Consider the following 14,338-nt stretch of genomic DNA (forward strand, 5'->3'; position numbering starts at 1 on the left):
TACTTCTTCTGGAAATTTTCCATGGGAAGTTAAGCTCTGGAATTTGGGAAATGTTGCTTAAATTCATCAAAAAAAAGTTAGCTTATAACAGTGAAACTTCTTTTTGTGGGAAACACATGAGGCAGTTCTAGGTCTTGCGGCATATTTTGGTTCAACTATCCCCAATTCAAATGGAAGTGCAACCCTCAGCATGCACGGTGCACTCCTCCATCACATGTACAGCTGATTCTCAAGATCTTGCACCCTAATGAGATGCTATTGAGCCCACACTACTACACTGTCTGAGTCAAGGACTAAACACTTTCTGGTAAGTTTGATTACAATACTGGTTTGATTACTAACTACTAAATAGTAGCCTACAGCAAAGTGTGTTTAAATCATTTCTAACTTGTTAATTTCTGCTAGTTGGGGTTTACTAACATGTTGGTTTTAGCTTGCTTAAGCCTGTTAACTGAGGAGTGTTAATTAACCTGTTTCCATACATGTTTCATTTTAAAACATCTTACAAAATCAGTTGTTTAATCTAACTGCTTAACTATTTAGCTGTACATGGAATTGTATTCTGTTTTTGTTACACATTTTTTTCTACTCTTTACAGGAAAATGCCACGGGCACTATCTGATGTGTTGAGACATTTCACTGCCGCTAATGTAGGAAAAGCAGTGTACATTTACAAATACTGTGCCAAATCATATGTGAAGAATGCAACAAGGATGCAGAATCATCTGGCCAAGTTCACAAAGTTCCATCAGCACTCACAACAAGCAACCGTTGACAAAAGTCCCTCTACTTCTATTCGAGGTGAAAATGACAGCAACAACTAATGGTCCTCCTGGAATCAGAAGTTTTTTTTTTTTAAATCAATGGAGGAAAATAGTCGGAGAAATGCTGATGAATGTCTTGCTTGAGCTGGTTCACCTCTGTTGCTCACAGGCAATATGTATTGGAAGAGATTTCTGAATGTTCTTTGCCCAGCATACACCCCTCCAACCAGACATGCTTTATCTACTCATTTGCTGGATGCAGAGTTCAAGTGAAGGTCAAGCAAATCATAGAGAAAGCAGACTGTATTGCAATCATCATTGATGGGTGGTCGAATGTTCGTGGGAAAAGAATAATTAACTACATCATCTCCACCCCTCAACCAGTATTCTACAAGCGCACAAACACAACAGACACACCGGTCTCTACATTGCAAATGAGCTGAAGGTAGTCATCAATTACCTTGGACCACAGAAGGTATTTGCACTGGTGACAGACAATGCTGCGCACATGAAGGCTGCTTGGTCTAAAGTGGAGGAGTCTTACCCTCACATCACACTCATTGGCTGTGCTGCTCATGCGTTAAATCTGCTCCTCAAGGACATCATGGCACTGAAAACAATGGATGAGAGCCAAGGAAATGGTTAGGTATGTGAAGGGTCATCAAGTTATAGCAGCAATCTACCTCACCAAGCAAAGTGAGAAGAATTAGAGCACTGGGTGATGGATTTTGGGAGAGTGGTAAGCAGTCTGAAACTCCTGAAACCTATAGCAGGAGCCATTGCACGGATTGTGGGAGACAATGCCATCCTGTCTGCTGTTCAGACTCTGCTTGCAGATGTAAGAGAAGAAATGTGTAGTGCCCTGCCCACTTCACTGTTGCTCCAAGCAGAGGAAACTGCAGTAAAGAAATATATTCTATAAATATAGAAAATATATAAATTCTGCCTGAAGCCCATACACGCCGCAGCGTATATGTTGGACCCTAAGTATCCTGGCAAGAGTATCCTGTCTGGTGCAGAGATCAACAAGGCCTATGGTGTCATCACTACTGTGTCTCGCCACCTTGGCCTGGATGAGGGCAAGGTTCTTGGCAGTCTGGCGAAGTACACTTCCAAGCAAGGGCTTTGGGATGAAAATCCATTATGGCAGTCGTGCCAACATATCTCATCAGCCACCTGGTGGAAGGGACTGTGGATCTGAGGCTCTTTCCCCTTTTGCCATCATCATCCTCCTCCAAATCCCACCAACATCAGGCTCCTCAGAGCGCAACTGGTCCTTGTTTGGGAACACACACACACACAAAAGCACGCAACAGGCTGACCAATACAAGGTTTAAAAAAAAATTGGTGGCCATCCATGCAAATTTGAGGCTTTTTGAGCCTGACAATAAGCCATCCTCAACAAGTTTGGAAAGTGGCAGTGAAGATGAGAACTCAGAGTCTGATGTTCAAGAGGTGGAAATTGAGGAGGTCCAGGGAGAAGACATGGAAGCCTGAGAGGAAGACCACCAAAGCTTTAGTTTCTAGAATATCATTTTACAGATGCATGTTCAAAATGTTTTTGGGGAGATGCGATGGATCATTTAATATTCCATTTATTTTATTGTTCAGTGAAATCATCCCATGTGAAGAGTCAACTCATTTTAATTAATCTCAATTAGTAACTCAATTTGTTTTTATTTCTAGGATTTAATCATTTGCAACTATGCCTACTTATAAGGTAAAATGTTTATCTCCATATATGGTAAATACATCCAATGCAAAAAAACATCTACATTTAAATGGTATTCATATTAATTTGCATACATTTCTGTTAATTCCCATGGAAAGTTTCCACCTCTGAATATTCCTCAAAATGTGCAACCCTAGGCTAAGTCATGCTTTCTGGTGAGGTATTTTAATTATTTAATTTATTTCTGTATACACATGAGTCATTTTATAATTTTGGAAAATGTATTTCCATTTACTTCCCAATTGGATCCACCACTATGCAATTTCTCTCCTGTTCTATTGGTTTGCATATCAACATTCTTTCATTGCCCAGAAGCCAAAGGCACCATCAGAGTCATGTTAGCAACCCATCCGCGTTGTTGCATCTTCAGATCTCAGTCACATATGGAACCGCTATCAGGGGAGTTGTTTAGAAATGTGCTTTCCCACAAAATAGCATTTTTGCACATGTTTGAAAATTATGTTTTATTGGCTGCTTCATTACACAAGTTGCATGTTCTGTTAAGATGCATTACCATAATATAAATGTGATCTGTGTCATTCTGAGCACTGTATGTGGACGCCCCTAATGGTTTATGTACCCAATGCATATACAGTGCCTTGCGAAAGTATTCGGCCCCCTTGAACTTTGCGACCTTTTGCCACATTTCAGGCTTCAAACATAAAGATATAAAACTGTATTTTTTTGTGAAGAATCAACAACAAGTGGGGATGTTGTGTTCAGGGTGATGAGCTGTGTTGCTTTTACGCCAAACATAACATTTTGCATTGTTGCCAAAAAGTTCAATTTTGGTTTCATCTGACCAGAGCACCTTCTTCCACATGTTTGGTGTGTCTCCCAGGTGGCTTGTGGCAAACTTTAAACAACACTTTTTATGGATATCTTTAAGAAATGGCTTTCTTCTTGCCACTCTTCCATAAAGGCCAGATTTGTGCAATATACGACTGATTGTTGTCCTATGGACAGAGTCTCCCACCTCAGCTGTAGATCTCTGCAGTTCATCCAGAGTGATCATGGGCCTCTTGGCTGCATCTCTGATCAGTCTTCTCCTTGTATGAGCTGAAAGTTTAGAGGGACGGCCAGGTCTTGGTAGATTTGCAGTGGTCTGATACTCCTTCCATTTCAATATTATCGCTTGCACAGTGCTCCTTGGGATGTTTAAAGCTTGGGAAATCTCTTTGTATCCAAATCCGGCTTTAAACTTCTTCACAACAGTATCTCGGACCTGCCTGGTGTGTTCCTTGTTCTTCATGATGCTCTCTGCGCTTTTAACGGACCTCTGAGACTATCACAGTGCAGGTGCATTTATACAGAGACTTGATTACACACAGGTGGATTGTATTTATCATCATTAGTCATTTAGGTCAACATTGGATCATTCAGAGATCCTCACTGAACTTCTGGAGAGAGTTTGCTGCACTGAAAGTAAAGGGGCTGAATAATTTTGCACGCCCAATTTTTCAGTTTTTGATTTGTTAAAAGAGTTTGAAATATCCAATAAATGTCGTTCCACTTCATGATTGTGTCCCACTTGTTGTTGATTCTTCACAAAAAAATACAGTTTTATATCTTTATGTTTGAAGCCTGAAATGTGGCAAAAGGTTGCAAAGTTCAAGGGGGCCGAATACTTTCGCACGGCACTGTAGGTTCAGGAAATTAAAATCGGAGTCATATTTTCCTAATGGAAACACTGGTTGGTACATGCACACATTTTAATACTAAATATAGCCAATAGCCATTGTGTGTGTGTGTGTGTGTGTGTGTGTGTGTGTGTGTGTGTGTGTGTGTGTGTGTGTGTGTGTGTGTGTGTGCGTCAGTTAAGCCTTCGTTTGATCTGTGTGCTGTTCCAGCCTGTTGGTTTCTCTAGAAACAGGTGAAAACACATGTCTGTACTTCTACAAGGGGAAGGAACCACATTATTCAAGCACAAAATCGTCTACTGTCTGCCAAACTATACAGAACCACACACACACACATCCAGGACTACTTCTATCAAACACAGTCAACATTTAACACACAAGGTGGTTGCATACCCAAGCTGAAGGGAAAGAAAGCTTTTCTGACATTTATAGTAGAGTTCGACCGATTAATTGGAATGGCCGAATAATTAGGGCCGATATCCAGTTTTCATAACAAATCGGAAATCGTTATTTGTGGACACCGATTGTGGACACCGATTTGGCCGATTTTTAAATGTATTTTTTACACCTTTATTTAATCTTTGTTTTACTAGGCAAGTCAGTTAAGAACATATTCTTATTTTCAATGACGGTCTAGGAACGGTGGGTTAACTGCCTTGTTCAGGGGCAGAACGACAGATTTTTACCTTGTCAGCTCGGGGATTCAATCTTGCAACCGTACAGTTAACTAGTCCAACGCTCTAACCACCTGATTACATTGCACTCGACGAGGAGCCTGCCTGTTACGCGAATGCAGTAAGCCAAGGTAAGTTGCTAGCTAGTATTAAACTTATCTTATAAAAAACAATCAATCACAATCACTTGTTAACTACACATAGTTGATGAGATTACTAGTTTATCTAGTGTGTCCTGCGTTGCATATAATTGATGCGGTGCGTATTCGTGAAAAAGGACTGCCGTTGCTCCAATGTGTACCTAACCATATAAACACCAATGTCTTTCTTAAAATCAATACACCAGTATTTATTTTTAAACCTGCATATTTAGCTAAAAGAAATCCAGGTTAGCAGGCAATATTAACCAGGTGAAATTGTGTCACTTCTCTTGCGTTCATTGCACGCAGAGTCAGGGTATATGCAACAGTTTGGGCCGACTAATTTGAAAGAATTTTACGTAATTATGACATAACATTGAAGGTTGTGCAATGTAACAGGATAATTTAGACTTATGGATGCCACCCGTTAAATAAAATACCATACGGTTCCGTATTTCACTGAAAGAATAAACGTCTTGTTTTCGAGATGATAGGTCATTAATATGATCGAATCCGGAAACTAAGGCTCGTATTTCTGTGTGTTATTATGTTATAACTAAGTCTATGATTTGATAGAGCAGTCTGACTGAGCGATGGTAGGCACCAGCAGGCTCGTAAGCATTCATTCAAACAGCACTTTCGTGCATTTTGCCAGCAGCTCATCGCTGTGCTTCAAGCATTGCGCTGTTTATGACTTCAAGCCTATCAACTCCCGAGATGAGGCTGGTATAACCGATGTGAAATGGCTAGCTAGTTAGCTGGGTGCACGCTAATAGCGTTTCAAATGTCACTCGCTCTGAGACTTGGAGTGGTTGTTCTCCTTGCTCTGCATGGGTAACGCTGTTTCGGGGGTGGCTGCTGCCCAGGAAGCTATACTGTTACACTGGCAATACTAAAGTGCCTATAAGAACATCCAGTAGTTAAAGGTTAATGAAATACAAATGGTATAGAGAGAAATAGTCCTATAATATCTACACCCTAAAACTTCTTACCTTGGAATATTGAAGACTCATATGAAAGCTGGTGGTTCCTTTTAACATGTTCTCATGTTCTGAGCAAGGAACTTAAACGTTAGCTTTCTTACATGGCACATATTGCACTTTTACTTTTTTCTCCAACACTCTTTTTGCATTATTTAAACCAAATTGAACAAGTTTCATTATTTATTTGAGGCTAAATTGATTTTATTGATGTATTATATTAAGTTAAAATAAGTGTTCATTCAGTATTGTTGTAATTGTCAATATTGTCGGTATCAGCGTTGAAAAATCATAAATCGGTCTACCTCTAATTTATAGACACAGCAACCAACAGAGGGGCCCTGCTGCTGTACTAGGACACAGTCTGCCTGCCAGGACAGAGGGGACTCTGGGACAGAGGGGACTCTGGGACGGATGGCCAATGGTCAGCTGACTCCCAACCTCCCTCCAAGGAAACGCCTCACTGTTTCTTCCTGATTACCATGGGAACACTGGTGTGTTGCCCAAACTTCAAAACAATAGTAAGGAGTGAACCAGCACACAGTAAAAATTAATGAGTTTTTCAGAAGAGAAGGAAACATGTTCACACCCAGCAACTCCCCCATTAAAACCCTACTGAACAAACAGACACACAGTTTAACTCATAGGTTACATGAATGGGCCCTAACAGAGTCTTTTGCGTTTCAGAGTTGGGTGGCTTTAGTCTATACATTAGTGTTGGGGAGCATTACAGCCCTTCCATTTTCTTAAATCTTTTTTTTATTTTTTATCAGCAGCCACACAAGTTAGTCTACTGTTACTGTAGCCAGCCGCAGTCACAAAAAGCTGAAGGTGGCACCCTTACTTGCAGACTTAACATAAATCGGACATTTCCGGTTGGTTCAGCAGCTGCAGCAGAATCGCAGCACAGTCATGCTGCTTTATGTAAAAGAGCTCGGGGAGTCAGGGACAGTGTTTGGGTTAATGGGGGAACAAAATTGGGGAGTGTCAGCTGAGAGTAGTTCAAATGTTGTTCTGCAGCAAAGAGAGCCTTTGAAACAGTCCCACTTTGTTTACTGTGCTCCACACCAACACCCTCTTTCTCCCCTGATGACGTCACATAGCCAGCTCACTACAGGCCTGTGCTCTCAGCCTCCCTTTTCCTCCTCCCCTTGCCCTTTTCCATTCCCCACCCTCCTGCCCTTTTCCAGTGTTCCACCCTCCCTCCTCGTTCCCTTACCTCTACCATACCGTTCCCTCACCCCTTCACCCCCCCCCCCCGCGCTCTCTCTCCCTCCGTCCCCGCGCTCCCTCTCCCTCCGTCCCCGCGCTCCCTCTCCCTCCGTCCGTCCCCGCGCTCCCTCTCCCTCCGTCCGTCCCCGCGCTCCCTCTCCCTCCGTCCCCGCGCTCCCTCTCCCTCCGTCCCTCACCCTCTCTCTCACCCTCTCTCTCACCCTCTGTCCCTCCCCACTCTCTCCCTCTTACCCCACTCCCTCCCACACCTCTCTCCCTCACCCTCCCTCGCCCCACCTCCCTATTTGCTCCCTCCCTCTCCCTTCCTCGCTACACCACTCCCCCTCCTTGCTCCCTTCCTCTCCCTCACTTCCCCTGCTCATACCCTTACCCTCACCCCATCCCCCTCTCTCTCTCTCTCTCTCTCTCTCTCTCTCTCTCGCTCTGCCTCCCTCCGCTCTGCCTCCCTCCCCTCTCCCTCCCTCCGTCCCCTCGCTCTCCCTCCCTCCGTCCCCTCGCTCTCCCTCCCTCCGTCCCCTCGCTCTCCCTCCCTCCGTCCCCTCGCTCTCCCTCCCTCCGTCCCCTCGCTCTCCCTCCGTCCCCTCGCTCTCCCTCCGTCCCCTCGCTCTCCCTCTCCCTCCGTCCCCTCGCTCTCCCTCTCCCTCCGTCCCCTCGCTCTCCCTCTCCCTCCCTCTCCCTCCGTCCCCTCGCTCTCCCTCTGTCCCCTCGCTCTCCCTCTGTCCCCTCGCTCTCCCTCTGTCCCCTCGCTCTCCCTCTGTCCCCTCGCTCTCCCTCTCCCTCCGTCCCCTCCCTCTCCCTCCGTCCCCTCGCTCTCCCTCCGTCCCCTCGCTCTCCCTCCGTCCCCTCGCTCTCCCTCCGTCCCCTCGCTCTCCCTCCGTCCCCTCGCTCTCCCTCCGTCCCCTCTCCCTCCCTCTCCCTCCGTCCCCTCTCCCTCCCTCTCCCTCTGTCCCCTCGCTCTCCCTCTCCCTCCGTCCCCTCGCTCTCCCTCCGTCCCCTCGCTCTCCCTCCGTCCCCTCGCTCTCCCTCCGTCCCCTCGCTCTCCCTCCGTCCCCTCGCTCTCCCTCCGTCCCCTCGCTCTCCCTCCGTCCCCTCGCTCTCCCTCCGTCCCCTCGCTCTCCCTCCGTCCCCTCTCCCTCCCTCTCCCTCTGTCCCCTCTCCCTCCCTCTCCCTCCGTCCCCTCGCTCTCCCTCCGTCCCCTCGCTCTCCCTCCGTCCCCTCGCTCTCCCTCCGTCCCCTCGCTCTCCCTCTGTCCCCTCTCCCTCTGTCCCCTCGCTCTCCCTCTCCCTCCGTCCCCTCGCTCTCCCTCCGTCCCCTCGCTCTCCCTCCGTCCCCTCGCTCTCCCTCCGTCCCCTCGCTCTCCCTCCGTCCCCTCGCTCTCCCTCCCCTCCCTCCCCTCGCTCTCCCTCTCCCTCCCCCCCCTCGCTCTCCCTCTCCCTCCGTCCCCTCGCTCTCCCTCTCCCTCCGTCCCCTCGCTCTCCCTCTCCCTCCGTCCCCTCGCTCTCCCTCTCCCTCCGTCCCCTCGCTCTCCCTCTCCCTCCGTCCCCTCGCTCTCCCTCTCCCTCCGTCCCCTCGCTCTCCCTCCGTCCCCTCGCTCTCCCTCCGTCCCCTCGCTCTCCCTCCGTCCCCTCGCTCTCCCTCTGTCCCCTCTCCCTCCCTCTCCCTCTGTCCCCTCGCTCTCCCTCCGTCCCCTCGCTCTCCCTCCGTCCCCTCGCTCTCCCTCCGTCCCCTCGCTCTCCCTCCGTCCCCTCGCTCTCCCTCCGTCCCCTCGCTCTCCCTCCGTCCCCTCGCTCTCCCTCCGTCCCCTCTCCCTCCCTCTCCCTCTGTCCCCTCTCCCTCCCTCTCCCTCTGTCCCCTCGCTCTCGCTCTCCCTCCGTCCCCTCGCTCTCCCTCCGTCCCCTCGCTCTCCCTCCGTCCCCTCGCTCTCCCTCCGTCCCCTCGCTCTCCCTCCGTCCCCTCGCTCTCCCTCTGTCCCCTCTCCCTCTGTCCCCTCGCTCTCCCTCTCCCCCCTCGCTCTCCCTCTCCCTCCGTCCCCTCGCTCTCCCTCCGTCCCCTCGCTCTCCCTCCGTCCCCTCGCTCTCCCTCCCCTCGCTCCCTCCCCTCGCTCTCCCTCTCCCTCCGTCCCCTCGTCCCCTCGCTCTCCCTCTCCCTCCGTCCCCTCGCTCTCCCTCTCCCTCCGTCCCCTCGCTCTCCCTCTCCCTCCGTCCCCTCGCTCTCCCTCTCCCTCCGTCCCCTCGCTCGCTCTCCCTCCGTCCCCTCGCTCGCTCTCCCTCCGTCCCCTCGCTCGCTCTCCCTCCGTCCCCTCGCTCTCTCTCCCTCCGTCCCCTCGCTCTCTCTCCCTCCGTCCCCTCGCTCTCTCTCCCTCCGTCCCCTCGCTCTCTCTCCCTCCGTCCCCTCGCTCTCTCTCCCTCCGTCCCCTCGCTCTCTCTCCCTCCGTCCCCTCGCTCTCTCTCCCTCCGTCCCCTCGCTCTCTCTCCCTCCGTCCCCTCGCTCTCTCTCCCTCCGTCCCCTCGCTCTCTCTCCCTCCGTCCCCTCGCTCTCTCTCCCTCCGTCCCCTCGCTCTCTCTCCCTCCGTCCCCTCGCTCTCTCTCCCTCCGTCCCCTCGCTCTCTCTCCCTCCGTCCCCTCGCTCTCTCTCCCTCCGTCCCCTCGCTCTCTCTCCCTCCGTCCCCTCGCTCTCTCTCCCTCCGTCCCCTCGCTCTCTCTCCCTCCGTCCCCTCGCTCTCTCTCCCTCCGTCCCCTCGCTCTCTCTCCCTCCGTCCCCTCACTCCCTCTCGTCCTCCGTCCCTCCGCTCTCGTCCTCCGTCCCGCCCCCTTACCCCACCTCTCTCCCTCACCCCACCTCGCTCTTTGCTCCCTCCCTCCCCTTCCTTGCTCCCTTCCTCTCCCTCACTTCCCCTGCTCATACCCTTCTCCCCACCACCTCTCCCTTCCCCTCCAACCCGCCCCCCTCTTTCCCTCTCACCCCCTCTGCTACCCTCTTCCCTCTCCTCCCCTCCGACTCCTTCCCAGTCCCTCTCCCATTCTTTCTCACCCCCTTCCCCCCCGTCTCCCTCTGTCCCGGGCCGGCTGGGCTGCTGACTGCCTGGCTCACAGAAATGAGAAACCCAACATTGTTTGTACTTTTCCACTCAACAACAGAGTGAAGAAAAAATGCAAACCATCCAATTCCTTTCCCTGGCCAAGTCTCTGCCTCGCTCACTTGTGACGTGCAACACCTCCCTCCCTCCCTCTCCCAACTGACCCGATTGCACATGTTCACAAACACTCCATAAACCTGTGAGCTGCTTCCACTTGCTGTCTGGCCTGTCATTATACTGATTTACTACAGTACTGACTCACCCAACACCCCATTTCACATTCAAATCGCAATGCAAACGCATAGTATGACCTTGTGATGGCAAGTAAATGACCAAGCCCGTCAGAGCACTTCGTGATCTTTCCAAGAAGAGGACGTTCTAGAGAGAAGAGGACTCCGAATGGTAAGTATCTACAAGACTAATAATAGTGATTACTCTTGCAGATCAAGCCCTCCAGCCAGAGCTAGTCTAGTAGCTACTGTGTTGAGTGGAGATGAACCAGGCCACACATGCTCCATGTTCATCATTCATAGCGTGCCAGAGGTCCACTGTGAGACCTGCAATTAAAAAGAGCACCCAGCGGGATTATACAAGTATTAGAGCCAGCGACTCCACCTTGTCACTTTAAAAATAGAGCCCTGCCCAAGGCCCTCACTTCCGCTCCCAGGACAACCAGGGATAATCGAACACACACTATGTGTATGTGTTTGCACATACAGAACACTGTTGTAGTACTGAAGCGCTATTCTAGAAATGTGTCTGGACACGTCCAGATTCCAATGCGTTTGGACTGGCCTCCTTTAGGTCCAAATAATCCCATAGTCAATTCAGAGACAACACTGTATTACTCAGATCACACATGCAATGTAGTAAAAGTGAAATGCATTCCCAGTGTTTAAAAAGGGATGTGGATAACCCTGGTGTAACAAGCAGACTGATAGCAGGGTTATCTGTACTACGGTGTGATTACACACCTGTCGGTTCACTGCCGAGCATGATGATCACAGAGTCACCTTGTTATAATGAGTGTTTAGACTGAACACTTGTGACTGAGGACAGGCTGAACTGAGGACAGGGCACATCCTGGGACATTAAATATAGGGGGAAACAGAAGGAAAGCGGGAGAGGGCGGGAGAGTAGCGTTTTGGCAGGGTGGCATAGTGACAGTTGCTGAAACTAAGCCTTACTCGTCATTGTTCTAAGTGAGAGGCCCAATGGAGAGTTGGCAGCCAACAGAGGGGGGACAGAGGGGTGAAGGGGCATTCATTAGGAACATGTTTACCCAACGGTCACCTTGCATTTCTACTGAGCCATTACGAGGTGCCAGCTAGCTACTGTAACAGACTGAATAACAGACTGTTAGTTTCATATTACCGTTTAGTCTGGTTTACAATTAGGGTTCTAGTAGCAGTTTGACAACAGAAAATAAAGCACCGCTCATTGTGCTTGCGCCACATTAAAGGAGATTTATGGTTATTCCAGTGTCTCCATTGGCCGCACAGCATTTCGCTACAACCGCAATAACACCTGCTGAATGTGTGACAGCAATAACATTTGATTTGATGTACAGCGATTCGGCCTCCGCAGAGGTCAGGGCATGCGTGCTTTGCAGAGCTGTTGTGAAGGAAGTTGTCAAGGAAGTGAGTTTGTGTTGATACAGGACGTACCACCACTCCCCACCTACCGTCAACTAAATCATGTCAACGCAGAGCTTTACGGAGCCCTCTGCATTGTGACAACATTTGGGAGGCGCACCGCGATGCGGTACGGAGCTTGATTGTGACTCAATTGCAGAGCCTCCGGAGGCCAAATCTCAGTACGGCCGAAGTTCCTCAAAGCTAACGAACACAGTACAGATAACCGTTTTCTGATCAAATGATCATCAAAATTATTTAAAAAATCTAATAAATTAAAAACGGGGACACTTAGGTCTTGAGGAAATATTAAAATGAGACGAAGCCAGAATAGGCTTAGTCATAGTCAAGAAAAGTGACGTGACCAATATTCTCACTGTGCGTATTTCTTGATAATCAAAGGCACTGAGGGGAGGCAAACAAGCACAGCTTCAGTAGTGACCCTTACTGGAATTAACTTTCCAGTAGAGATGAGGACCATGGGTAAGGTCAATAGGATGGTGCACAGGCCCTCCAATGTGATCTGTATACCAGTCGACTAATGGGAGTCAACAAGAAGACGGATCAATGAGGAAACATTAGCCATCCCAGAGGATGACAGAGAGGGAGAGACACGGACAGACAGACAACAGAGAGCAAAAGAGAGAGAGCTTGTGCAGACACATTTACCCACACAACAAGCACCTGGCGCCCTCACGGAGACATTCAGGGGAGAGGACTTCCCGTCTGTGTGCGCCTGTAATCGGAGTCTGTATCTGCAGATGCTCATCAGGGCAACAAGCCCCGAGGAATAAAGAGCAGCCAACCAGTAGAGAGGTCAGGACGAGAGAGAGGGGGGGGAAGGGGAACACTCAATCCTCTCCTACCCGCACACAGACCAAACTAGACCGGGCACAGCTGGACCAAACATCTAGACCCCCCGCTCCCCCTTTCTGCTCGGATTAAACCATTGGTGCAAATGTCCAAGAGAATAATCAGTCTTAATGGCTGTGTTCCACGTAAGCGTGTGATATAGATGGATAAGCGTGTCGTTTGCTAGGTATGGTATGTAAACGTTGGGTGTGCGCTTGTGACGGGCAGTGTGACGAGGGTACTCACAGCTGCCGCTCCACGACTTGAGCAGAGACTTGATACTGATCTCAAAGAAGAGTGAATCCTGCAGGCTCAGCATGACGCCAGCGAGGGCTGTTACCAAAGACCAGTCTTGTTAACGTTATCCTCCAAAACACAGACCGGAAACTCCAACTTCGCTGGCCCATAAATACACTTCCTCTCACCCAAAACACACACACCTCTCCTCCTAACAGACAGGAGCCCAGTTCTACCCTCCAGAGGAGCTGGTTATAGGACTCATGGTGAATTTCAGAACAGACACCAGTCAGCTGCTGTTTGCAGAGAGGCCCATGGGGAAGTGTCAGGCGGTAAGCTGGGTTCAGTGGAAAGTACAACCACCCAGAGAGGCACGGAGAGAGGAGAGCGTGAGGATCTTTAGAGCTGCATTTCCATCCAAACGTCCGCTCGCTAGCCAATCCACAGAGTCCCTTACCACACTCCCAGCACAGACAACACGGAGGTGAATGAATACCATAGGAAAATAAATAAATAAAACAAACAACTTTCCTCCCGATGTTAGAGAGAGGAATGGGAAGTGGAGCAGCACGCAGAAAAATATATATTCTGGTCTCGGCGGAGCACAGCAATATTCTCTCTCCTCTGTGTCGAGTCCAAGCTTGCTACTGCTAGCACTGTCAGCTATTCTCCCCCCGTTGCGCTCTCCCTCTCCATTCGCTTGCGGACAACCCCTCCCCTCCTCAACTAGCTCTTGTTCGCTCACTGATGCTTGCTGACGCACTCTCTCTCCCCCTCTAGAGGGTTAGTTTCAATAGCTGGGTGAGGGGGGGGGGGGTAGAGGTGATGTCATCAAAATGCTGCGAGTGTTCCTTGGCTGTGGTCCAGCGCTGCTGGCCTATCAAAACTACACTTCCTGTTCTCTCCACAGTAGTACTGATGCGTCATCCCCGACTGCAGTATGAGGAAGAAAAAGAGGGCTTGAATAAGCCGAGGGGGTGTGGGGGGTGGGCTGGAGGAAAGAATATGGAGGGGGGCAGAGGACACCAGAGCAGCATAAAACCAAAATTAAACACTATTCAAACTCCATTCAGCACTTCAACAAAAACAGGAAATTATTTTTTTTAAATACAAAAAATGGTCCACCTATAAAAATGTATTTCACACACACCAACACAGAATAGCCAAGAGTAGCTGCTGGCCATGAGATTCCATATTGGGGCGTTTCACCTTTACACCTGCCTGGGGCACAGAACATGGCACGCTGCAGCCCTCACCCACAGAGCATGGCATGATGGGTAGAAGGATACTTAATCCGTTTAGGTCAACAACAAACTGACACACCCATAGGAGTCATAGGATTACATCATAGTTTTTGTCCAGCAACAGCCATCAAG

At 49.4% G+C, this 14,338-nt stretch overlaps 1 protein-coding gene across 50 annotated transcripts in view; it reads right to left on the reverse strand.

Moving 5' to 3' along the window:
• The window catches only part of LOC110521657 (protein furry homolog-like), a 94,045-nt gene that overhangs the window by 47,504 nt on the left and 32,203 nt on the right, over nt 1–14,338 (reverse strand). For 5 of the 50 annotated variants that reach the window (XM_090231811.1, XM_090231810.1, XM_090231809.1 and 2 more), the window contains exon 1: nt 12,972–13,792. The exons of the other annotated variants lie outside the window; for them this stretch is intronic. In XM_090231811.1, the coding sequence (XP_090087937.1) occupies nt 12,972–13,044 (73 nt within the window). In that variant the 5' untranslated portion in view covers nt 13,045–13,792. Of the gene's footprint in view, nt 1–12,971; nt 13,793–14,338 lie in introns of those variants that run through there. 50 annotated transcript variants of the gene reach the window in all.

Source organism: Oncorhynchus mykiss, chromosome 4, assembly GCF_057628025.1.
Source record: "Oncorhynchus mykiss isolate SJ-2025 chromosome 4, ASM5762802v1, whole genome shotgun sequence".
In the NCBI taxonomy this organism is placed as follows: domain Eukaryota; kingdom Metazoa; phylum Chordata; class Actinopteri; order Salmoniformes; family Salmonidae; genus Oncorhynchus; species Oncorhynchus mykiss.